We start from the raw sequence: 24913 nt of genomic DNA on the forward strand, positions 1-24913 counted from the left end.
GAGCCAACACAACCAGCAGGTTCCTGGACACACATCAAGAGCAGTGCTGACCAGACAAGCAGACTGAGACATGGCTGAACATGGAGTGACGCCAGTTGCTTCTTTTTATGGTGTCAGACCTGTCCAGGCAGGCTTTTCTGGTCCATCAGTCCGTTTTTCTCCAGAGCATCATGGAGAGAAGGGTCTTCCTCAGCACCAACTCTACTTAGATTCTTAAACTGAAGACTGGACATTTATCCTGCCCTCCACAAAATCTCGTGTGACTCCAAATCCTTATGGGGAAACACCCACAATTCCAAAGGTAACGGTTAGGCAATTGCCAAAACATCTCCCAATCAATACTCCCTCTAAACTGTGGAGTCTTGTGAGCAAAAATTCTACTTTGCAAGCTACTGCCATTAAAGCTGTGAGCTACTGCATCAATCAGTTTGCTCTGGAGCCATTTTTCCTGAGCTAAGGCAAAAATGTGTGAGCCAGAGGTTTAAAAACTGTGAGCTAGCTCACACTAACTCAGCTTAGAGGGAACACTGCTTCCAGTTGGGTTTTGTTTTACAAATGTAAGCTGTGCTGTGCTGAGAGTTCATACAAGCAGCCATGTGAGTTCACAGAAGGGCATCTGTATCATTCATCAGGTATTCAGCTCTCCCATGGAAGTGATGGTTAAGTGAGGTTATATTATATATAATTATATTATACACAGAAGAAGCTCCAGGAAAATCCACAAAGTAAGACCAAATTCTGACTGTTCAGCTTCTCCTATTCCCTTCTCAAGCAGCTGCAAATCCACTGACCACATTAGCTAGCAGAATTAGGAGCAAGAGCCCACAAGCACCACTCTGCTAGGGGCCATGAGGGCAGCTGGGCCACGCAGGGCCAAGGTCCATCCAGATTTCTGCACATGCAATTCTGAGAATAAGAAAATGTGCCTTGGCTTTTTTTTTCATGCCACAGCCAAGGACATAAGAGAACTGCCACATGCCCTAGGAATTCCATAGCCTGTAAAAGGAGGCCCACTTCCGCCTTTCTCACGGGAACTTGAGAAAACCAATCCAGTCAGCAGGACAGGACATCCAGTAGACAGTGCAAGAGGAGTTGGACTATAACTGTAGGATTCTGAAACCAACCACAAATATAAACAGAAGTAAAATAATATTAAAAACTTCAAAGCGGCATCATGCTCACAAGCGGCTCAAGGTTTGCAAGCATGATACCGGTTTGAAGGTTTTTTGGAGAATTTGCATTCCCATATAAGTAGTAAAAATATTGTGCAGCGGGGAGCGCAATGGAAGTGTTACTGTAAGCGTTTTTGGACGGGGACGACTTATTTAAGAATTCATGGAGAATTTATGCTGGAAGAGTTTTCGTCAAAGCAGGACATGCCAAAGTCGGCAGCCTGCACTTTGGGACTCCCTCTTGGAAGAAAATCTGTGAATTTTTCTGTCAATTTGTTTATTGTATATGCGCATTAATATTACATAGTAATTGGGTCACTATAACCATTGGTTGTTTACATTACTGTTCCTAAAGTGACTTCTCTCCCTGTTGCTCCTTCTGCATAACAGCTTGTTTTGCAAGGCTTGCTTAATCGCACAGCAGAGCTACAGAGCAAAACCTCTACTCCATTGGCTGAGGCTCCTCGGGGAGGAGGCAGAGCTTGCTTCGCCAGGCCTCTCGATTACACAGTAGAGCTACTGAGCCAAGCCTATCTTCCTTCTGTTGGCTGAGGCTCCATCACTCCTAGTCCCCCTGGGGAAGGAAGGAAAGAGCCAGAGCTTCCTTGGCCCAGTTCCCTGGATCCCATGGGAGAAATACAAAGAAAGCACCTTTAAGAACAATGAGTGCTAATGTTTTAAATGTTTTTTAAGGGTTTTGTTTTTTAAAAAAAAAACCCCTTTAATTGTGTTTGTCTGTGCCCTTTATAAAGTTTTTATCTCTGCTACCTAATCTTGAATAGGAACACACATAGCCCAGCCGGATATGGTTCAGCGCGACAAAGTCTCATTTATGTCAGATCTGGCCCTCATAACAAATGAGTTTGACACCCCTGGGTTAAACGATGCAAAAATTGCATGTTAAGATCAGCGTTCCCTCTAAACTGAGTTAGTGTGAGCTGGCTCACAGTTTTTTCACCTCCGCTCACACATTTTCATCTTAGCACAGGAAAAACGGCCCCAGAGCAAACTAATTTATGCAGTAGCTCACAACTTTAATGCCTGTAGTTCACAAAGCAGAATTTTTGCTCATAAGTCTCCACAGCTTAGAGGGAGTATCGGTTAAGATCGTACTGAGAGTGACCGACAGTATGAACTATACACCATAGCACAGACCATAGTTCCCAGCTCACCCCAGTATCTCTCCAAGCTCTTTGTTGCAGTATAGTGGGGCATGCCAAAGGAGAGCAGTGGCCCGTCTGTTCCCCTGCTGGTCCCAGAGGTACCCAGATGAGAAGCCAGCCTCTCTAGAATTAGGCAGACCCCCTTCAGCAAAGCCCAACCACCTTGAAGGACCCGGAGTTGTTGTATCCCTGGTGTATGGCCACCTGTACACCCCTCTGGGACAAGGCGGGACCACCGACCACCCTCCACACAAAAGAGGGACACTCTCATCTTTGCCGCCCCCTCCCCATAAGACTCTGAGAAGCCAACAGCTCCAAGTGACATCATGACCCCCTTCAAGGGTCCCTCTGCCCTGACTGCGGAGGAGGCAGCCCACAGCAACCGCCTGGGTGGGAAGGGAGGCGAGAGAAAGCGAAGGAAGGAGGCCTCTGTGGATTCAGCCAGACTTCGGCTCCCTTCTGCTCTTCTCCGGCACAACAGCCTCTCGGCTGACTTGACTACTGCAGCTCCTGCTGGGTGTTCACAGCAATCTGTCCAAGGAAATGTCACATGGACTAAATTAGCTTCACGAAAATATCTGCTGATCTCCACAGCTACCCCAACACAGTTTCATTACAAGCAATTAAAAGCCTAATTTTAAGCACTGTAGTCTCACACCTGCCAGGAAGTAGGCGCTGCCCCCACCTGCGTAGGGACTCATCAGTTAAGGAAGTTCAAAGTTCTGTACTGCCACAGCTACTGGGGAGACAGGAGGAGGGATTGGTGAAGAACCATCTAGGTCTTAAAAGGGTTCACAAGGAGTGTGTTGGGGAGAGGGAGGCTCTACTTGTGTTCAGCTAACCCACTGGGTTCCATAGGGTTTACTCCCAAGCAGGCGTCCACGGGTGCATGGCCTTCATCCCACATGTGAGGAGGTAGTAGAGAGGGTCAGTCTGAACAGCCTGCTATCCCAAGTGAGGGCTGCATCTGAAACAGGCAGAATGTGACCAAATAAGCATGCCTGCTCCTTGGGAGTTGTAGTTGTTCAGTCGCACAGTCAAGTCCAACTCTTTGCGACCCCATGGACAAAGTCACGCCAGGCCCTCCTGTCTTCCACCATCCTCCGAAGTCTGCTCAAATTTGTGTTAGTTAACATCAGTAACGGTGTCCAGCCATCTCATCTTTTGCCGTCCCCTTCTTCTTTTACCTTCTGTCTTTCCCAGCATCAGGGTCTTCTCCAGGGAGGGCTCCCTTCTCATTTGGTGGCCAAAGTATTTGAGCTTAACCTTCAGCATCTGACCTTCCAGGGAACAGTCTGGGTTGATTTCCCTTAGGACTGACTGATTGGATCTTCTTGCAGTCCAAGGGACTCTCAAGAGTCTTCTCCAGCACCACAGCTCGAAAGCATCTATTCTTCTGCGCTCGGCCTTCCTTATGGTCCAGCTCTCACAGCCATACATTACTACTGGGAATACCATCGCTTTAACTATACAGACTTTTGCTGGCAGGGTGATGTCTCTACTTTTTATTATACTACCCAGGTTCACCATAGCTGTCCTCCAAAGGACTCCTTGGGAGACCTGTCTTTAAACCAAAACCTACAGCATCTTTGAGGCTGAATTATTTATTGTGATTTTTCTGAACCAGAGCGCCTTTTGTCAGAAACCTGCAGGGTTATCTTCAGTGGGGTTTTATCATCACACACACAAAAGGGGAAGGGAGAGTTAAGACATGAATACTCAGAACCCAAGCGTGGGACTGCACAGGGACCACAAAGAAGATGATATGAATACAAAGCAAAACCATACGGTTCAGTAAACCAAGTAATAAGGATTGCACAGAATTGTTTTATTTATTCCTCCTTTCTGCGCTCTTTTAATATAATATAGTCAGAGATCTTGTGGCATGCTCTCGGCTTGACTTCGCGAACGAAGATTTAAGAAGGGTGCAGTAGTCCACGTCTGCTGCAGGCTCGCTGGTGGCTGACAAGACCAATGCGGGACAGGCAGATCCGGCCACAGTGGCTGCAGGGAAAAGTCTGATTTGGGGTTGGTGCTGTAGCAGTGCAATTCTTCCTCAATCTCCTTTTGTCCTCAAGACCAGCTATGCGTGCGTTCTCAAAGGAAGAGACAGCCTGGTGGATGGTGTGCCTCCATGCTTTGCGATCTGAGGCTAGGTCAGACCACTGGTGATGGTTGATGCGACAGGTGCCAAGGGATTTCTTCAAGGAGTCCTTGTACCTCTTCTTTGGTGCCCCTCTATTTCAATGGCCGGTGGAAAGTTCGCCATACAGAGCAATCTTGGGAAGGCGGTGGTTTTCCATCCTAGAAATATGCCCTGCCCAGCGCAGCTGCGTCTTCAACAGCAGTGCTTCGATGCTTGTAACCTCCGCCCTCTTGAGGACTTCAATGATGGTCACAAAGTCACTCCAGTGGATGTTGAGGATGGTGCGAAGGCAGCGCTGATGAAAGCGCTCAAGGAGTCGCAGGTGATGACGGTATAAAACCCACGATTCGGAGCTGTAGATGAGGGTTGTCATCACAACCGCTTTGAAAACATTGATCTTTGTGCCTTTTTTCAGATGCTTGTTGCTCCACACTCTTTTGTGCAGTCGGCCAAATGCACGGTTTGCCTTTGCCAGCCTGTTGTCGATCTCCTTGTCGATCTTGGCATCTGAGGAGATGATGCACCCCAGGTAGCTGAACTGCTGGACTGTCTTCAGAACTGATTCACCCACAGTGATGCAGGGAGGGTGATAATCTTCCTGGGGTGCAGGCTGGTGGAGAACTTCTGTCTTCTTCAGACTAACTTCTAGGCCGAATAGCTTGGCAGCCTCTGCAAAGCAGGACGTCATATGCTGCAGAGCTGATACCGAGTGGGAGACGAGTGCAGCATCATCAGCAAATAGTAGCTCTCGGATGAGTTTTTCCATTGTCTTGGAGTGAGCCTTTAGTCGCCTCAGGTTGAACAGGCTGCCATCGGTGCGATAGCGGATGTAGACACCATCGTCATCATCTAGATCTACTGCGGCTCTTTGAAGCATCATGCTAAAGAAGATCGTAAAGAGAGTTGGCGCGAGAACGCAGCCTTACTTTACACCTATGCCTATTGGGAAGGGCTCCGAGAGGTCGTTGCAGTGTCTGACTTGGCCTCGCTGGTCTTCATGTAGCTGGATGATCATGCTGAGGAACCTTGGGGGACATCCTAAACGTTCCAAGATTTGCCACAGGCCTTTCCTGCTAACGGTATCGAAAGCTTTGGTAAGGTCGACAAAAGTCGACCCTTGTTCTGTTCCCTGCATTTTTCTTGGAGCTGCCTGAAAACAAATACCATGTCGATGGTGCTCCTGTTAGCTCTGAAGCCACACTGGCTCTCTGGGAGGAGTTCTTCTGCAATGGTGGGCACCAGTCTGTTCAGGAGTATTCTGGCAAGGATTTTGCCTGCGATGGAGAGCAGGGTTATCCCCCGGTAGTTGGAGCAGTCTGACTTTTCTCCTTTGTTCTTGTGTAGTGATGATGATGATTGCATCGCGAAAGTCCTGTGGTAGTTTGCCTTGTTCCCAGCAGGTGACAAGTACTTTGTGAAGTGTGCTATGTAGTACTGTGCCCCCATGCTTCCAGATCTCTGGTGGGATTCCATCAACTCCCGCTGCCTGGCCACTTTTCAGTTGCTTGATGGCTTTAATAGTCTCTTCTAGGGATCTCATCCAACTCTGTTTTCACTGGTTGAAGTGGGGTGAGGTGGATTGCTGAATCTTGAACTACGCGGTTGGCACTGAAGAGAGCCTGAAAATACTCCGACCACCGGTTCAGTATGGATGCCTTGTCTGTGAGGAGCACTTGGCCGTCTGCACTACGCAAGGGACTCTGAGCATGATATGATGGGCCATATACTGCCTTCAGGGCTTCGTAGAACCCTCTTAAACCCAGTGTCTGCACACAGCTGGGTTCTCTCTGCAAGCTTGGTCCACCACTTGTTCTGAATGTCTCGAAGCTTGCGCTGGAGGTTGCTACATGCAGCGCGAAAGATTGCTTTTTTCCCGGGACAGGAGGGCTGAGCAAGATGTGCTTGGTAGGCAGATCTCTTTTTCACTAGTAATTCTTGGATCTCTTGATTGTTCTCGTCAAACCAGTCCTTGTTTTTCCTTGTGGAGAACTCGAGGACTTCTTCAGAGGTCAACAGGATGGTAGTTTTTAGGTGTTCCCAGAGTGCTTCTGGAGAAGGGTCTGTGGGGCAACTGGGGTCCTCAATTCTTGACTGGAGTTTTGCCTGGAAGGCAGCTTTAACTTCAGCTGACTGAAGGCTGCCAACCTGAAGCTTCCTCCGAGGGATACCTCCTCTCCTGGGTGTGGGTTTAAAGTGAAGACGGAGATTGCAGCGTACAAGACGATGATCCGTATGACATTCCGCACTGGGCATTACTCGGGTGTGTAAGACATCTCGAAGGTCTCTCTGGCGCACCAGAATGTAGTCGATAAGGTGCCAGTGCTTGGACCGTGGGTGCATCCAGGTTGTCTTCAGGCTGTTCTTCTGCTGAAAGATAGTGTTGGTGATGGTAAGCTGGTGCTCCGTGCAGAATTCTAGCAGGAGGCGCCCGCTATCGTTGCAGTTGCCAATGCCGTGTTTGCCAAGTACTCCTTTCCAGGCTTCCGAGTCTTTACCTACTCTGGCATTGAAGTCGCCAAGGATGATCACCTTGTCCTCTGTAGGGGTCTTCCGTACGAGGTTGCGTAGATCAGCATAGCACTTGTTCTTTTCTGCAGGATCTGCTTGAAGGGTTGGGGCATACACACTGAAGAGTGTTGCATGCTGTTTGTTTTGAAGTGGGAGGCGCATGGACATGATGCGATCTGAGTGACCTGTTGGAAGGTTTTCGAGTTTGGAGGCAATGGAGTTCCTGACCATGAAGCCAACGCCAGAAAGGCGGCTCTCAGCCTTTGACTTACCCGACCAGTAGAGGGTATAGCCAGCACCATGTTCTTGAAGACTACCTTCCTCAGGGAAATGGACCTCACTGAGAGCAGCTATGTCAATATTCAACCTGAGAAGTTCGTGGGCAACTAGAGCAGAGCGTCGTTCAGGGCGACCACTGTCTACTGTGTCAAGCATGGTTCTGATGTTCCAACACGCAAGCTTAAGTCTTTGCACACTTTGTGAGGCAGGTGCATGCCTTTTCTTTGTTGTTATTTTTTGACCGCAAGTAAGGATGCCCGTTGACCGTGGCTAGCCAACTGGGTGGGGGAGACGAGCTTTGTTTAGGCCACCTTTTCTAGGCCCCTCTCCATGTGGAGCAAGCAGTGCTGTCCCTAGATAAGGTCGTTCAGGGTGCTGCCGAAAGATGCTTTCGTCTCCGGGTCAGCATCAGGCGACCAATACCCTGAACCACCTACATGCAGGTTCGGGACTGCGACTTCCAGTGGCATCTTCCACCTGCCATTTCGCCCCTTGCCCATCGCTGCAGGACTTGGTGTGTTGTGTGTTGTGGATGTGGATATGCCCTTCAGGCCTGCGCAGAGGAATTATTTAGGTGAAGCGCGGTGTGCGCGGTACTGGCTCCACCCTTTCACCTGGGGGTCATCTGCCATGGCCCAGTAAGCCGGGATGCCGGCAGCGAGTCCTCCAGGTGGTAGGTGTTACATTCACGAGCTCTATCTGCCCGGGTTTGATGTTAGAGTTTTCCTTCTCTTGGCTGGCGAGGTTGGTGAGCCCAGCCTGCCCATCCGGTTATACCGCCGGACATTCGGTCGCACCATGACGTGGCAAACTCTGTGAGAAACGGGGGGGACCAGCGGGAAGGTGTTGCCACGGATGCAGTAATGCAGGAGAGGCCATTGCAGTGAACATCTGCCAGGCATAGCCGGACAGTGACCACGCGGCATTCACTACACCGGGAAGGAGAGGCTATATATTGCACATGCACTTTCCCTGGAGGGGCAGGATACCCAAGAGGTAGCCCCCCCCCCCCCCCGTGGCATGCACTATACAAAGAAACAACAAAAGCGTCACAAACGCAAACTGTTCCTTACCCAAGTGCCCTTGCTGTTGCGTACCCAAGTATCAGAACAAATTTTGAGTCCAGTGGTACCTCAGATACAAATAAATGGAAGTTAACAGATCACATATGTCTGCCTATAAATATGAACTATTACCTTCCATTCCTATGTATCTGAGGAAGTGGGCCTGCAAACAAAAGCTCATATCTGGAATTAAACTTTTGTGGGCCTTATAGAGACTCAAAATCTGTTTTATTGATCCAGAGCAACACGACTGCCCACCTGGATTTACCCACGTGTTTTTTGCCTTAAGCACTGTGACCCCCTCCCACTGATGTTCATTTGATGAGGGTGGGGTGTGGGTGGAGGGATGGGACAGGTAGGGCAAAGATGGGGCCCTCCCTCCATGCCATTCCAGGGTCTTTAGTGAGTGAGGACTGGGGAGTTGAGCCTCAAGACTGCAAATGAGGAGGGATTTAACTAATTGCTCATCCTGCAGCCTTTTCTTGAAGCACACCCTTGGCATTAATAAAGGGTCTAGCTGAAGCAATAATCATCACCTGCCTCCACACATACACCCCTCCCAAAAAAGCTTACACTTAACCCAACACCTCCATAAATGAAAACTGTCAGCAACAGCTAGAGGTTAGTTTGAAATCCTTTGCAGCCTCTAAACAACACAAGACGGTTTGGCTGGTGTAGTGGTTAAGTGCATGGACTCTTATCTGGGAGAACCAGGTTTGATTCCTCGCTCCTCCACTTGCACCTGCTGGAATGGCCTTGGGTCAGCCAGAGCTCTGGCAGAAGTTGTCCTTGAAAGGGCAGCTGCTGTGAGGGCCCTCTCAGCCCCACCCACCTCACTGGATGTCTGTTGTGGGGGAGGAAGGCAAAGAAAATTTTGAGCCGCTCTGAGACTTTGCAGAGTGGAGGGTGGGATATAAATCCAATATCTTCTTCTTCTTCTAAGTGTGCAGACACTTTTCTGGGAGAACCAGGCTTGATTCCCCACCCCTCCACCTGCTAGAATGGCCTCGGGTCAGCCAGAGCTCTGGCAGAAGTGGGCCTTGAAAGGGCAGCTGCTGAGAGAGCCCTCTCAGCCCCACCCACCTCACAGGGTGTCTGTTGTGGGGGAAGGAAGGTAAAGGAGATGGTGAGCCGCTCTGAGACTCTTCGGAGTGGAGGGTGGGATATAAATCCAATATCTTCATCTACCTCACAGGGTGTCTGTTGTGGGGGAGGAAGGGAAAGGAGATTGTGAGCCGCTCTGAGACTCTGATTCAGAGAGAAGGGCGGGGTGTAGATCTGCAGGCTTCTTCTTCTTCTTCTATTTCAGACTGAACAGTGGTGGCTGCCCCAAAGTTGCTCTACCCACACCCACTCCCTTGCTGGACCCAGAACTGGAGGCCTATTTGGGTTCATCCAAATGCACTCAGAATGCGAAGGAACGTTGTGTGGACAGCTATCCTGTGCATCTGGACATGTCTTGGATTTCTGCTCATGGCCCTTGACTGAGCAAACGATCCGGGTCCAGACGTGGCCTCCATACACCAGTGAATCTTCTCTTTGGGACTGGGGTAGATACAGATGACTCAATCTCCTCTCTTGTCCTCCTTCAGTATTTTATTCAGCTTCCATTAGATTGACATCCCGCTGAGTTCACTGGGGCTTACTCAGAAGTAAAGGTGTCAAGGATTACAGCCTGAAATATCTCAATAGCAATCTCTTTGTATATTAGGCAAAACTGCAAGTTTCCTTTGCTATTCACCTTTGGTTCTGGCATGTTAAGACTGCCTTGCTAATAAGTCTGGGTCAGCTGTTAACTAATTCCCTGCCCCAAAAGTTTACTAGCTCATCTGCTGAGGCATGTTTATGGCCCCAAAGAAGAGAAGAGCCACCTTCAAGTCCACTTTCCCCTTCTGGTTCTCTGGGGGCAATTCTTCCACAACAGTTTTGCAACTTATTTTAACAGGTGAGCTAAGGACCTCCATCTTCGAAGGTTTCAGTCTCAGACAACTCTTCATCAACTACCCAACTGTGGCATCCAGCCCATTAGCCAGATTCGACAGGACGGTATCTGGCCAGCTGCCCATCAACAGACAGAACTGGGTCTCATCTCATCACATACTGGAGACAACCAGCTGGGCAAGGGGGTGCATGTAGATGCTAAACAGCAGAAGGGAGAGGATTGCCCCTTGGGGAACCCCATACATCAAAGTGTGTCGGGGAGATTTGAAGCTGCCTCATACTGAATCAGACCAACTGTCAGTCAAGCTGAGTATCACCTGCACAGACTGGCAGCAGCTCTCCAGGGGTCTCCAGCTGAGGTCTTTCATCTCGCCAGCTGCCTGGTCCTTTTAACCAGAGATGCTGACAGAGGTCAAACCTGGGACCTTCTACATGCCAAGCAGAGGCTCTGCCACTGTGCCACAGCCCCTCCCCAAGCAAGGCAGCAGAAGGAAACAGTGACACACTCCCTGGAAGCACAGCACTGGAAGCACTCCCTGGAAGCACAGCAGAGGAAGTAGCCACCCCCAGCCCACCCCCGCCAAGCAGAAGCTCCAGAGAAGGGCCTTCGCCCTGAGGAAGAGGCTGCACCATGGAGCTGCCAAAGGCCTGAAGGTGCCCCTGCCACCCTCTGTGGTCAGCAACGCAGTGTGGAGTGAGAGCCACCTCTGCCGTCCTGCTTCTTGCCTTCACCGTGGGCAGATCACATGACCCTCTCCCTCAAGCACCTCTGCCCAGGGCTTGCCTTCCCTTCTCCCACCTCCTCCACCCACTGGGCACTCCTGGATCCTCTGTCTGTGAGACAGACAGCTGAGAGAGAGGTTTGGTGGGGGCACAAGGGGAAACCCTGGCTCTGCTGGCCAACAGAGAGGCCAGAGGCTAGGAACCTTTGTGGAAAGAGGGCCGCTGAAGGGAAGAGAGCTGACTCAGGAATCAGAAACTGCACAGGCAGAGAGAGGAAGGAGGGCAGATGAGGGCAGCCTGCAAGAGCCCAGGGACCACAGAGCGCCACAACAGCCCTGGCAGACAGTCTGAAGTGGCCACCCAGATCTCAAGGAATATAGTCCGAGAGCAGCCAACAGCCGTGGCCTTTTCTCCACATTCCACAGCCCCATGCCAACAGCCCTCTGCCCCTTCGCCCACACTTTACTCAGACCTGTCAAGCAGCCCTGCTGCGCTCCCAACCCTCAGTTAATGCTAGGAAGTCTGACAGAACAGAGTCAGCCACAACCTTGGGCTCAGGTGAGTCCTAAGAAGCTAGCCGTGAGCTCCATGGAGGGTCTCAGGCCAAGGGACTGGGGGGAGGGCTGGTTGCCTGACAGCACCCTTCAGGATTCTCCGGAAGCAGCAGCCAGAGGATTTCTATGCAGCTTGCTGAAGCCTCGTGCAACTCCCAATTCAAGAGGAGCTAAGGCAGTCCATTTCTGCTGCCTGCATTCCTCAGAACTGATCTCTGATCTCACTGGAGATTGTGTTAAATGCAGCCACAATCTCCACCTTTGCTCTGGCGAAACAGCAGTTTCATTTGCTTCTGTTTTGACAGGCACGTGTCCAAAGAGGGCTCATGGGAACCATCCAATCCAATCATGTTCTCAAATTAAGTCAATCAATGGTGCAAGAAGCCAAGCTAAGTCCCTACTGGGCAGGTTTTCAACCTGGTGCAGAGAGCGCTGTCCTCAAAAGGTAAACGGTCACTTCAGGAGCCAAACTCTGCTCAGGGGAAGGCACCAAGGCAGCCCTGCACGGAAAGGATGACGTTGCAAAAGGCAGAACGGCACAATAGGCCAGCCTCTCCATCAGCAAAAGACAACTAATTGCAGCCACAAAATACTCAAAACAACAACAGCCCAGTAGCACCTTAGACTGGAGAACAAAAAGCTGGAATAAATGTTGCTAGTCTTTAAGATGCCCCTGAACTCCTGTTTTATTTTTCACTAGAAGTACTGCCTGGAGGAAGAAATGCATTTTTTCCAGTGACAAGATATTGCACACAAAACAACTTCAGTTCCCTTCTAACCCATTCCACTCCAAAGTCAGGTGACACCACTTAAGAGCCAGTTTGGTGTAGTGGTTAAGTGCATGGACTCTTATCTGGGAGAACTGCGTTTGATTCCCCACTCCTCCCCCTGCATCTGCTGGAATGGCCTTGGGTCAGCCAGAGCTCTCTTATCTGGGAGAACCGGGTTTGATTCCCCCACTCCTCCACCTGCATCTGCTGGAATGGCCTTGGGTCAGCCAGAGCTCTCTTATCTGGGAGAACCGGGCTGGATTCCCCACTCCTCCACTTGCAGCTGCTGGAATGGCCTTGGGTCAGCCATAGCTCTCTTATCTGGGAGAACCGGATTGGATTCCCCACTCTTCCACTTGCACCTGCTGGAATGGCCTTGGTTCAGCCATAGCTCGCTTATCTGGGAGAACCGGATTGGATTCCCCACTCCTCCACTTGCACCTGCTGGAATGGCCTTGGTTCAGCCATAGCTCGCTTATCTGGGAGAACAGGGTTGGATTCCCCCACTCCTCCACCTGCATCTGCTGCAATGGCCTTGGTTCAGCCATAGCTCGCTTATCTGGGAGAACCGGATTGGATTCCCCACTCCTCCACTTGCATCTGCTGGAATAGTCTTGGGTCAGCCAGAGCTCGCTTATCTGGGAGAACCGGGTTGGATTCCCCACTCCTCCACCTGCATCTGCTGGAATGGCCTTGGGTCAGCCAGAGCTCTCTTATCTGGGAGAACCGGGTTGGATTCCCCACTCCTCCACTTGCACCTGCTGGAATGGCCTTGGTTCAGCCATAGCTCGCTTATCTGGGAGAACCGGGTTGGATTCCCCACTCCTCCACCTGCATATGCTGGAATGGCCTTGGGTCAGCCAGAGCTCTCTTATCTGGGAGAACCGGGTTGGATTCCCCACTCCTCCACTTGCACCTGCTGGAATGGCCTTGGTTCAGCCATAGCTCGCTTATCTGGGAGAACCGGGTTGGATTCCCCACTCCTCCACCTGCATCTGCTGGAATGGCCTTGGGTCAGCCAGAGCTCTCTTATCTGGGAGAACCGGGTTGGATTCCCCACTCCTCCACTTGCAGCTGCTGGAATGGCCTTGGGTCAGCCAGAGCTCTCTTACCTGGGAGAACCGGGTTTGATTCCCCACTCCTGCACTGGCAGCTGCTGGGATGACCTTGGGTCAGCCGGAGCTCTCTTATCTGGGAGAACCGGGTTGGATTCCCCACTCCTCCACTTGCATCTACTGGAATAGTCTTGGGTCAGCCAGAGCTCTCTTATCTGGGAGAACCGGGTTGGATTCCCCACTCCTCCACTTGCAGCTGCTGGAATGGCCTTGGGTCAGCCAGAGCTCTCTTACCTGGGAGAACCGGGTTTGATTCCCCACTCCTCCACTTGCAGCTGCTGGAATGGCCTTGAGTCAGCCAGAGCTCTCTTTTCTGGGAGAACCGGGTTTGATTCCCCAGTCCTCCACTTGCACCTGCTGGAATAGTCTTGGGTCAGCCAGAGCTTTTGTAGGAGTTGGCCTTGAAAGGGCAGCTTCTGGGAGAGCTCTCTCAGCCCCACCTACCTCACAGGGTGCTTGTTGTGGGCCGGGGGAGGGAAGACCCCTCTGAGATACAGAGTATAGGGTGGAATATAAATCCAATAACTTCTTCTTTTCTTATAACACCATTCCCATTAAACAGAAAAACAATACTTCACAGTCAAATGAAACCCATCCACTTATCCTGTATTCTTGTTTTATACAGGACATCAAAAGCCTTTCCAAGCATTTCGCGCGAGAACACTGAAACACTTACCTCTTTGCTGGGCAATATTCAGACTCCATCTCCACAAGACAAAGTTTCCATGTTAAAGATAACATTTCAACTGCAATATTTTGTCACTGGAAAAAATGCATTTCTTCCTCCAGGCGGCACTTCTAGTGAAAAATAAAACAGGAGTCCGGGGGCATCCTAAACACTAGCAACATTTATTTCAGCTTTTTGCTCTCCAGTCTTTAAGGTGCTACTGGGCTCCTGTTTTATTTTGCTAACATCCACTGAAGTTATGTGTCCTCTATGACATGTAGGTGCACACAAGAGAGCGACCGATTCATATTTCTGAATTTCTTACAGGCAAATGCTCAGATGGCTCAAGAAAGGAAGCCAGGAGACAATCTGTCCTTCATAAGCTTAAGTATTGAAAATATGTCTTCCTTGATGTTGTGAAATAAAATTATAATCCCATGCTGGAGGAAATTCATGAAACAGGAAGTGGAATACCGGCTGTCCTGTTGCACACACATTTTTTTCATGGGATTTGATGTTATAGTATAAATATAGAGCGCCAAATAATATTTAACATCACTAATGCATGTAGTGCTAAAAATGAATCAATAATTTTGATGCCATCTTGGATTTTCATAGAATCATAGAGTTGGACTAGATGACCCTGGAGGTTCTTTCCAAATCATAGAGTTGGAAAGAACCTCCAGGGTCATCTAGTCCAACCCCCTGCACAATGCAGGAAACTCACAAACACCTCCCCCTAAATTCACAGGATCTTCACTGCTCTCAGATGGCCATCTAGCCTCTGTTTCAAAACCTCCAAGGAAGGAGAACCCACCACCTCCCAAGGAGGAAGCCTGTTCCACTGAGGAACGACTCTAATGGTCAGGAAGTTCTTCCTAATGTTGAGCCGGAAACTCTTCTGATTTAATTTCAACCCGTTGGTTCTGGTCCTACCTTCTGGGGCCACAGAAAACAATTCCACACCATGCTCTATATGACAGCCCTTCAAGAAGATGGTGATCGTATCACCTCTCAGTCACCTCCTCTTCAGGCTAAACAACCCCAGCTCCTTCAACCTTTCCTCATAGGACTTGGTCTCCAGACCCCTCACCATTTTCGTCACCCTCCTCTGGACCCATTCCAGCTTGTCTATATCCTTCTTAAAATGTGGTGCCCAAAACTGAACACAAGACTCCAGGCGAGGTCTCACCAGAGCAGAGTAAAGCGATACCATCACATCATGTGATCTGGACACTATACCTTCTGTTGATACTGCCCAAAATTGCATTTATGGTGCCTTTTTTAGCCACCGTATCACACTGTTGACTCATGTTCAGCGTATGATCCACTAAGACCCCTAGATCCTTTTCACATATACTGCTGCTAAGACAAGTATCCCCCATCCTATAACCATGCATTGGATTTTTCCTACCTAAATGCAGAACTTTACATTTCTCCCTGTTAAAATTAATTTTATTGATTTTAGCTCAGTTTTCCAGCCTGTCAAGGTCATCCTGTATCCTGTTTCTGTCTTCTTCCGTGTTTGCAACCCCTCCCAATTTCGTATCATCCCTCTATTCCTTCATCCAAATCATTGATAAAGATGCTGAACAAAACAGGTCCTAGGACAGATCCTTGAAGCACTCCAATTTGATTATATAGTATATTTGATTATATAGTATATAGAGCGGCAAATAATATTTAACATCAGTAATGCATGTAGCGCTAAATACGAATCAATAATTCTGACAGCACCTTGGATTTTAGGGATTGCAATTTTAAGTGTAAATGTTTGAAATGACTTTTAATGATTTTATTGTATTTCTATTTTTAACTTTATTTTAACTGTTCTTAACCGCCCTGAGCCTATTAGGGGAGGGTGGGATATAAATAAATAAATAATATTGGAACATGATAGCATACATTGAATCTACTGGAATCTACATTATTAATATGGACAGCATTTTATTATTGGACTGAATTTCAATGGCTATATATTGAGGACTATAGTATTTGCCTGTCTTTCTTGTAATAAATGTATGTTCATTATTAAAGTAACTTGGGTCATAAGAACCCTTTGGGTTTATGTTGTTAGTCTTAACCTGTCAGTGAAAGCCAAGCCACACCAGTTGAGGGATTATATTTCAGTGGGTTATTCAGAATCTGAAGGCCAGGGCAAAAAAAAAAAAAAAAAAAAAACCCTCAGGAAAATTCAAGAACAAAAGATTCCAAGGACTTAACCAAAAACGCTAACAGAAAATCAAGAAATTTTGAACAGTGGGGAGAAAAACCCTTCCATGAAATATTTTCTGTTTTGGAATGAGTAAAATATTCTTTAAGATTTTACTTGCTCAGAGTATGTAATATGTTTTTTTTTTTTTATGTAAGACAATCAACAGCATTAGAGAATGATCATTCCTGTGTATACTACATCAAGCCTACATTTATTTACATTTAAATGTCACTACATTTAAATGTGACTAACTTTGCCCACAATTAATATGCTGCAATGATGAGAACAGTACGAAGTTTTCGCTGTCGCTCCCTGTCCTGATACATTCCCGGCCCTCTGACAGCCGTATGAGCCTGCTTCTGTCCAAACAACACACTTGCTTTCCTTTGTTTCAAAATCTGTACGTTCTGCTTTCGCTGTTTCTATTTCCCCGTCTCTCAAATCACAACCACTAATATACGTGTCCTAAGGCAAGAAACAGTGCAGCAGTTTGCAGTTCTCTCTCTCAGGAGCACCGAGTGCTTCCGCAATTTTGCTTGTGGAAAACTAAGCGATATATACTTTATATTTCAAAAATAAGTATAATACCACAACTGTATACAGTAATTAAATTGTAAACAATGTGCTGTGCTGTTAAAGCGGTAAAATAAGTTTAGGGCTGATATAAAAAATAAGTATTTCTAAATATGTTTTCATTTTCTTCTTTGTTTCCATTTTTTTCCCCAGGAAAACCCACCCAGTTGCTTCCCACAGCTTCAAGCCTTCGAGAAACGTTACAGTTCTAGTAATTATGCATCTTGGCAGGTGTGCCACCCTCTCACTCAAACAGGAAAACATGAGCCTAGAAATCCCCCAAGGATAACTGGAGAGGCCCAGGAGGCAGGGAATTGTTTTATTGATTGCAAATTTATGTATTTTTATTGATGTACATCACCCAGAGCCCAGTGCTAGCCAGGATGGGGCGATTAATAAGCCAAATAAATAATTAAATAACCATTATGGCTACCAGGAAATGTCCTAGAGGGCCAATAGCTGATGGTGCCCTTCCCGGCATGAGCTCAGCTGGTCCAACCCTCACAGGCGGCTCTGCCCACTTGCCCGGCAACCTCCTCTGCCTTGACCTTCCCCAGTGGCATCTCTTGACCTTGCCCAGTGGCATCACCTGCTCACCTGGTTTGGGCCAGTGTCCTCCCTCCATTGGGGGGTGGAGCGAGTTTGGTGTAGTGGTTAAGTGCATGGTCTCTTATCTGGGAGAACCGGGTTTGATTCCCCACTCCTCCACTCGCAGCTGCTGGAATGGCCTTGGGTCAGCCAGAGCTCTCTTATCTGGGAGAACCGGGTTTGATTCCCCACTCCTCCACTTGCACCTTTTGGAATGGCCTTGGGTTAGCCATAACTCTCTTATCTGGGAGAACCGGGTTTGATTCCCCACTCCTCCACTCGCAGCTGCTGGAATGGCCTTGGGGCAGCCAGAGCTCTCTTATCTGGGAGAACCGGGTTTGATTCCCCACTCCTCCACTCGCAGCTGCTGGAATGGCCTTGGGTCAGCCAGAGCTCTCTTATCTGGGAGAACCGGGTTTGATTCCCCACTCCTCCACTTGCACCTGCTGGAATGGCCTTGGGTCAGCCGTAGCTCTTGCAGAATTGTCCTTGAAAGGGCAGCTGCTGTGAGAGTCCTTTCAGCTCCACCCACCTCACAGGCAGTGTTCCCTCTAATCTGAGTGAGCAAGAGCTAGCTCACAGATTTTTAGCCTCCAGCTGACACATTTTTGTCTTAGCTCAGGAAGGATGACCCCAGAGCACACTAATTTATGCAGCTGTTCACAACTTTAATGCCAGGAGCTCACAAAGTAGAATTTTTGCTCACAAAACTCTGCAGCTTAGAGGGAACACTGCTCACAGGGTGTTTGTTGTGGGGGGGGAGATAAAGCATATTGTGAGCCACTCTGAGATTCGGAGTGGAGGACAGGATATAAATCCAATATCATCATCATCTTCTTCTTCAGAGCCATCCCTACCAGGAGATTTCCCATTCAGGCACTGACTAGCCCCACACTTGCCTAGATTCAGCAAAGCTGCAGGGTCAGCCTGGGACACGGTCTGTTTCTGTTGTGATGGTCACTGGCAGGGCAAAAAGGAACCTGCTTTCTCTATGGCACACAGACCAGAGTCAATAAATGGTCCCCTCTGCCTGCAGACTTTGGGCCCTTTGCCACTGCTTTCATCTGGTTGTGAGGTAGATACCCAGATACCACTTAGACCCAGGGTGGCCAAACCTGCTTAACATAAGAACCACACAGAATAAACATCAGATGTTTGAGAGTCACAAGACATGAATGTCAGATGTTTTGAAAGCAGGGAGGGAGGGTAGAAGGAAAAAAGAGGGAGAGAGAGGTAGAAAGAAAGCAATTTTAAATGCATTCTCCAAGTGGCTGGCTGACTTGGCTTGGAGAAGTGATTTAAAGAGAGAAAGGGAGGGACGGTGGCTCAGTGGCAGAGCATCTGCTTGGTAAGCAGAAGGTCCCAGGTTCAATCCCCGGCATCTCCAACTAAAAAGGGTCCAGGCAAATAGGCGTGAAAAACCTCAGCTTGAGTCCCTGGAGAGCCGCTGCCAGTCTGAAGAGACAAGACTAGTTTTGATGGACCAAAGAGGGTCTTATTCAGTATAAGGCAGCTTCATAGGTTCATAAATGCCTTCATGCTGGTTGACGGGGCGGCAGGGGGGTTGATATGTGTGAAAGAGCCACATGCAATTCCCAGGCTTTTTTGGAGCAGGAACGCAGTTCCGGCTGGCTTGGTGTCAGGGGGTGTGGCCTAATATGTAAATGAGTTCATACTGGGCTTTTTCAACAAAAAAAGCCCTGCTGACAAATATAATATAGCGTAAGGGTAAGCAGAAAGCATAGTCCTGTGGATTAAGTGGAAACTGCATTAACTGACTGAGAACAGAGAAGCCGGAAAAAGCTCATGTGCAAAACAGGACATTAAACCAGTTTTGTCTGTTGCTGTACAGGTTGAGTGGAATAAAATTATTGGATGTCAACTGGATTAAAATTACTGCCTTCGGTGGAATATTGCAAACGCTTGGATTGAAAATTCTTCTTTTCGGAAGTGATACCTGTGTGCTTGGACACATTAGGAAGAAAAGTAAAACTTCGTTATTACAATTAAGATTCTTTGGTGTATTATTGGAAACAAATTGGTTGACGTCTTTGAGAGGCGTTTATACACGGAGCCTTCGGGTTTTCTCTCTAGTTCCACTTTCTGTGTGACTCTTGGTTGTTATAGACAAACATATTGTGGCAGGAGTGTTTGGACACAAGAACCGACTTTGTCATATGGATGAGACGGCCAGTGATGGCTCTGTGAGATAGAGAAAGCTACAGAAACAGGCAGGGGTTTTAGGAGGCACACGCAGAAAAGCAAACAAGGGGCTAAAAGAAGATCCTACATGAACCTATGAAGCTGCCATAGGCTGAATCCGACCCTTGGCCCATCAAGGTCAGCGGTGTCCACTCAGGCTGGCAGTGGCTCTCCAGGGCCGCAGGCTAAGAGGTCTTCCACATCAGCTGCTGCCTGGAATTGAACCCAAGACCCTTTGCATGCCAAGCAGAGGCTCCACCACTCAGCCTACCCTTAGCGTGAAAAGAACCTGATTATTTTATAAACTGTTGAAAGAGCTCAGTGGAACAGACATAATGTGCCGAACCAGTGGAAAATCAGGTAAGAGACAACAGTGGTGTAGAGTTCCTAAGAGCAAACAGGCCAGTAAGTAACAAAATATCTTCTAGGGCAACAGAAGCACATTATTTAACACCAGGTTGGAGAAGTATCCTGCAACTGTGGTTTCTTCTTTCTCACTTACATCCACACCCACACCCCATCTTACCTCCGTTACAAAGAGGGTGCGAGGATCGATGATGTCCAAGAAGTGTCTAAACCGACCATAAAACGTAGTCTGCAAAAGACAGAAAGGCACAATCAACAGGCTTGCCAGAAACCCAAGGAGGCCACTTTAAACCACTCCTTTTCCCGAAACCAGATTCTCAGCCACAGATTCTGCCACACACAAAAGCCCCTTCAAATCACTCCTGACCAAGGTGGTCCCCACAGACATACATCAGCACACATTAGCAGAGAAGAGGAAGACTGCAGATTTATACCACGCCCTTCTCTCTGAATCAGAGTCTCAGAGCGGCTTACAATCTCCTTTATTTCCTTCCCCCACAACAGACACCCTGTGAGGTGGGTGGGGCTGAGAGAGCTCTCACAGCAGCTGCCCCTTTCAAGGACAGCTCTGCAAGAGCTATGGCCTGACCCACAGTCACGCCAGCAGCTGCAAGTGGAGGAGTGGGGAATCCAACCCGGTTCTCCCAGATAAGAGAGCTCTGGCTGACCCAAGACCATTCCAGCAGCTGCAAGTGGAGGAGTGGAGAATCCAACCCGGTTCTCTTGGATAAGAGAGTTCTGGCTGACCCAAGGCCATTCCAGCAGGTGTAGGTGGAGGAGTGGGGAATCCAACCCAGTTCTCCCAGATAAGAGAGCTCTGGCTGACCCAAGGCCATTCTAGCAGCTGCAAGTGGAGGAGTGGGGAATCCAACCCAGTTTCTCCCAGATAAGAGAGCTCTGGCTGACCCAAGGCCATTCTAGCAGCTGCAAGTAAAGGAGTGGGGAATCAAACCCGGTTCTCCCCAGATAAGAGAGCTCTGGCTGACCCAAGGCCATTCCAGCAGCTGCGAGTGGAGGAGTGGGGGAATCCAACCCGGTTCTCTCAGATAAGAGAGTTATGGCTGACCCAAGGCCATTCTAGCAGCTGCAAGTGGAGGAATGGGGAATCAAACCCAGTTCTCCCAGATAAGAGTCCATGCACTTCACCATTGCACCAAACTGGCTCTCTGGGAACAGCTCACATTGAGCTGAGAACAGTTTCATATTGCAGGCCAGGCCACCAGAGGCATGTTTTGGCCCTGTGGAAAGAACTGCCTCTCCTATACGCATAGAAGCTTCCCATCTGGCACCAGAGAGCAGGTGAGGCAACTGCCTTGAACCACAAGGAAAGGTGGGAGCTATAAATGTTTTAAATGTTTTAATTAATAAATAAATAATTGAAAGTTGGCCGTCAGGACACCCACCCATCAAGAAGCCACTGAACTCCCTCCAGGCCCACAGCCCCTGGACTCGGAGGACTCTGTCGAAGGACCTTCTGCTGAAGGCTCAGCTCCAGACAGTGGAACAAGAAGATGATGATATTGGATTTATATCCTGCCCTCCACTCAGAGTCTCAGAGCAGCTCACAATCTCCTTTACCTTCCCCACCCCCGCACAACAGACACCTTGTGAAGTGGGTGGGGTTGAGAGAGCTCTCCCAGGAGCTGCCCATTCAAGGACAGAGTCTCAGACTGGCCTACAATCTTCTTTCCCTTCCTCCCCCACAACAGACACACTGTGAGGTAGCTGGGGCTGAGAGCGCTCTGACAGCAGCTGCCCTTTCAAGGACAACTCCTGTGAGAGTTATGGCTGACCCAAGGCCATCCCAGCAGCTGCAAGGGGAGGAGTGGGGAATCTAACCCGGCTCTCCCAGATAAGAGAGCTATGGCTGACCCAAGGCCATCCCAGCAGGTGCAAGTGGAGGAGGGGGGAATCCAACCCGGTTCTCCCAGATAAGAGAGCTACGGCTGACCCAAGGCCATTCCAGCAGGTGCAAGTGGAGGAGTGGGGAATCAAAACCCGGTTCTCCCAGATAAGAAAGCTCTGGCTGACCCAAGGCCATTCCAGCAAGTGGAGGAGTGGGGAATCCAACCCGGTTCTCCCAGATAAGAGACCTATGGCTAACCCAAGGCCATTCCAGCAGGTGCAAGTGTTGGAGTGGGGAATCCAACCCGGTTCTCCCAGATAAGAGAGCCATGGCTGACCCATGGCCATTCCAGCAGGTGCAAGTGGAGGAGTGGGGAATCCAAACTGGTTCTCCCAGATAAGACAGCTATGGCTAACCCAAGGCCATTCTAGCAGGTGCAAGTGGAGGAGTGGGGAATCCAACCTGGTTATTCCAGATAAGAGAGCTATGGCTGACCCAAGGGCCATTCCAGCAGGTGCAAGTGGAGGAGTGGGGAATCAAACCCGGTTCTCCCAGATAAGAGAGCTCTGGCTGACCCAAGGCCCATTCCAGCAAGTGGAGGAGTGGGGAATCCAACCCGGTTCTCCCAGATAAGAGAGCTATGGCTGACCCATGGCCATTCCAGCAGGTGCAAGTGGAGGAGTGGGGAATCCAAACTGGTTCTCCCAGATAAGACAGCTATGGCTAACCCAAGGCCATTCTAGCAGGTGCAAGTGGAGGAGTGGGGAATCCAACCTGGTTCTTCCAGATAAGAGAGCTATGGCTGACCCAAGGCCATTCCAGCAGCTGCAAGTGGAGGGGTGGGGGAATCCAACACGGTTCTCCCAGATAAGAGAGCTCTGGCTGACCCAAGGCCATTCCAGCAGCTGCAAGTGGAGGAGTGGGGAATCCAACCCGGTTCTCCCAGATAAGAGAGCTCTGGCTGACCCAAGGCCATCCCAGCAGCTACAAGTGGAGGAGTGGGGAATCCAACCCGGTTCTCCCAGATAAGAGAGCTCTGGCTGACCCAAGGCCATCCCAGCAGCTACAAGTGGAGGAGGGGGGAATCCAACCCGGTTCTCCCAGATAAGAGAGCTCTGGCTGACCCAAGGCCATCCCAGCAGCTACAAGTGGAGGAGTGGGGAATCCAACCCGGTTCTCCCAGATAAGAGAGCTCTGGCTGACCCAAGGCCATCCCAGCAGCTACAAGTGGAGGAGTGGGGAATTCCAACCCGGTTCTCCGAGATAAGAGAGCTCTGGCTGACCCAAGGCCATCCCAGCAGCTACAAGTGGAGGAGTGGGGAATCCAACCCGGTTCTCCCAGATAAGAGAGCTCTGGCTGACCCAAGGCCATCCCAGCAGCTACAAGTGGCGGAGTGGGGAATCCAACCCGGTTCTCCCAGATAAGAGAGCTCTGGCTGACCCAAGGCCATCCCAGCAGCTGCAAGTGGCGGAGTGGGGAATCAATCCCAGTTCTCCCAGATAAGAGAGCTCTGGCTGACCCAAGGCCATCCCAGCAGCTACAAGTGGAGGAGGGGGGAATCCAACCCGGTTCTCCCAGATAAGAGAGCTCTGGCTGACCCAAGGCCATCCCAGCAGCTACAAGTGGAGGAGTGGGGAATCCAACCCGGTTCTCCCAGATAAGAGAGCTCTGGCTGACCCAAGACCATTCCAGCAGCTGCAAGTGGCGGAGTGGGGAATCAATCCCAGTTCTCCCAGATAAGAGAGCTCTGGCTGACCCAAGGCCATCCCAGCAGCTACAAGTGGAGGAGTGGGGAATCCAACCCGGTTCTCCCAGATAAGAGAGCTCTGGCTGACCCAAGGCCATTCCAGCAGCTGCAAGTGGCGGAGTGGGGAATCAATCCCAGTTCTCCCAGATAAGAGAGCTCTGGCTGACCCAAGGCCATCCCAGCAGCTATAAGTGGGAGGAGGGGGGAATCCAACCCGGTTCTCCCAGATAAGAGAGCTCTGGCTGACCCAAGGCCATTCCAGCAGCTGCAAGTGGCGGAGTGGGGAATCAATCCCAGTTCTCCCAGATAAGAGAGCTCTGGCTGACCCAAGGCCATTCCAGCAGCTGCAAGTGGAGGGGTGGGGAATCCAACCCGGTTCTCCCAGATAAGAGAGCTCTGGCTGACCCAAGGCCATCCCAGCAGCTACAAGTGGAGGAGTGGGGAATCCAACCCGGTTCTCCCAGATAAGAGAGCTCTGGCTGACCCAAGGCCATTCCAGCAGCTGCAAGTGGAGGAGTGGGGAATCCAACCCGGTTCTCCCAGATAAGAGAGCTCTGGCTGACCCAAGGCCATTCCAGCAGCTGCAAGTGGAGGAGGGGGGAATCCAACCTGGTTCTCCCAGATAAGAGAGCTCTGGCTGACCCAAGGCCATTCCAGCAGCTGCAAGTGGAGAAGGGGGGAATTCAACCGGTTCTCCCAGATAAGAGAGCTCTGGCTGACCCAAGGCCATTCCAGCACGTGCAAGTGGAGGAGTGGGGAATCCAACCCGGTTCTCCCAGATAAGAGAGCTCTGGCTGACCCAAGGCCATCCCAGCAGCTACAAGTGGAGGAGTGGGGAATCCAACCCGGTTCTCCCAGATAAGAGTCCACACCAGTTAACCACTACACCAAACTGGTGCTCCAAAATTCTACAAGGGTGTAGAATCCAGGGCGACCAGACCGCTACCTTGTAGGGCCAGATCCTCCACCACCAGCCCCCAGGTTCTCCTCGAGAGGTAAAGAGGACGCAGTTCAATTACAACCAAACGCCAGGCTGCACCCCGTTCCCAGTTCACTACCAGAGAGAACACAGAGTGCTTTGCAGGATCAGGTCTCAACATAGTCCTGGCTGGAGGAAGCCCAGGAGCAAGTGGGCCTCCTCCTCCCTCAGTCTACTGAAGCCTTGGGGGCTCAGCAGAGGGGCTTGCTGGTTCAGCCACGTCACAGGGCCAGTCATTTCGGTGCCAACTCTGATCCTGGACCTTAGAGCTCCTGGGATGGCCAGGCCCCAGTT

At 49.8% G+C, this 24913-nt stretch overlaps 1 protein-coding gene across 4 annotated transcripts in view; it reads right to left on the bottom strand.

The window, feature by feature from the left end:
- Positions 1-24913, bottom strand: part of SFXN5 (sideroflexin 5) — a 120504-nt gene that overhangs the window by 75819 nt on the left and 19772 nt on the right. For all 4 annotated transcript variants that reach the window (XM_060246102.1, XM_060246106.1, XM_060246104.1 and 1 more), the window contains exon 2: positions 20207-20275. In XM_060246102.1, coding sequence (XP_060102085.1) covers positions 20207-20275 — 69 coding nt within the window. The remainder of the gene's footprint in view (positions 1-20206; positions 20276-24913) is intronic.

The sequence above is a fragment of the Heteronotia binoei genome, chromosome 9 (assembly GCF_032191835.1).
Source record: "Heteronotia binoei isolate CCM8104 ecotype False Entrance Well chromosome 9, APGP_CSIRO_Hbin_v1, whole genome shotgun sequence".
Classification (NCBI taxonomy): Eukaryota; Metazoa; Chordata; class Lepidosauria; order Squamata; family Gekkonidae; genus Heteronotia; species Heteronotia binoei.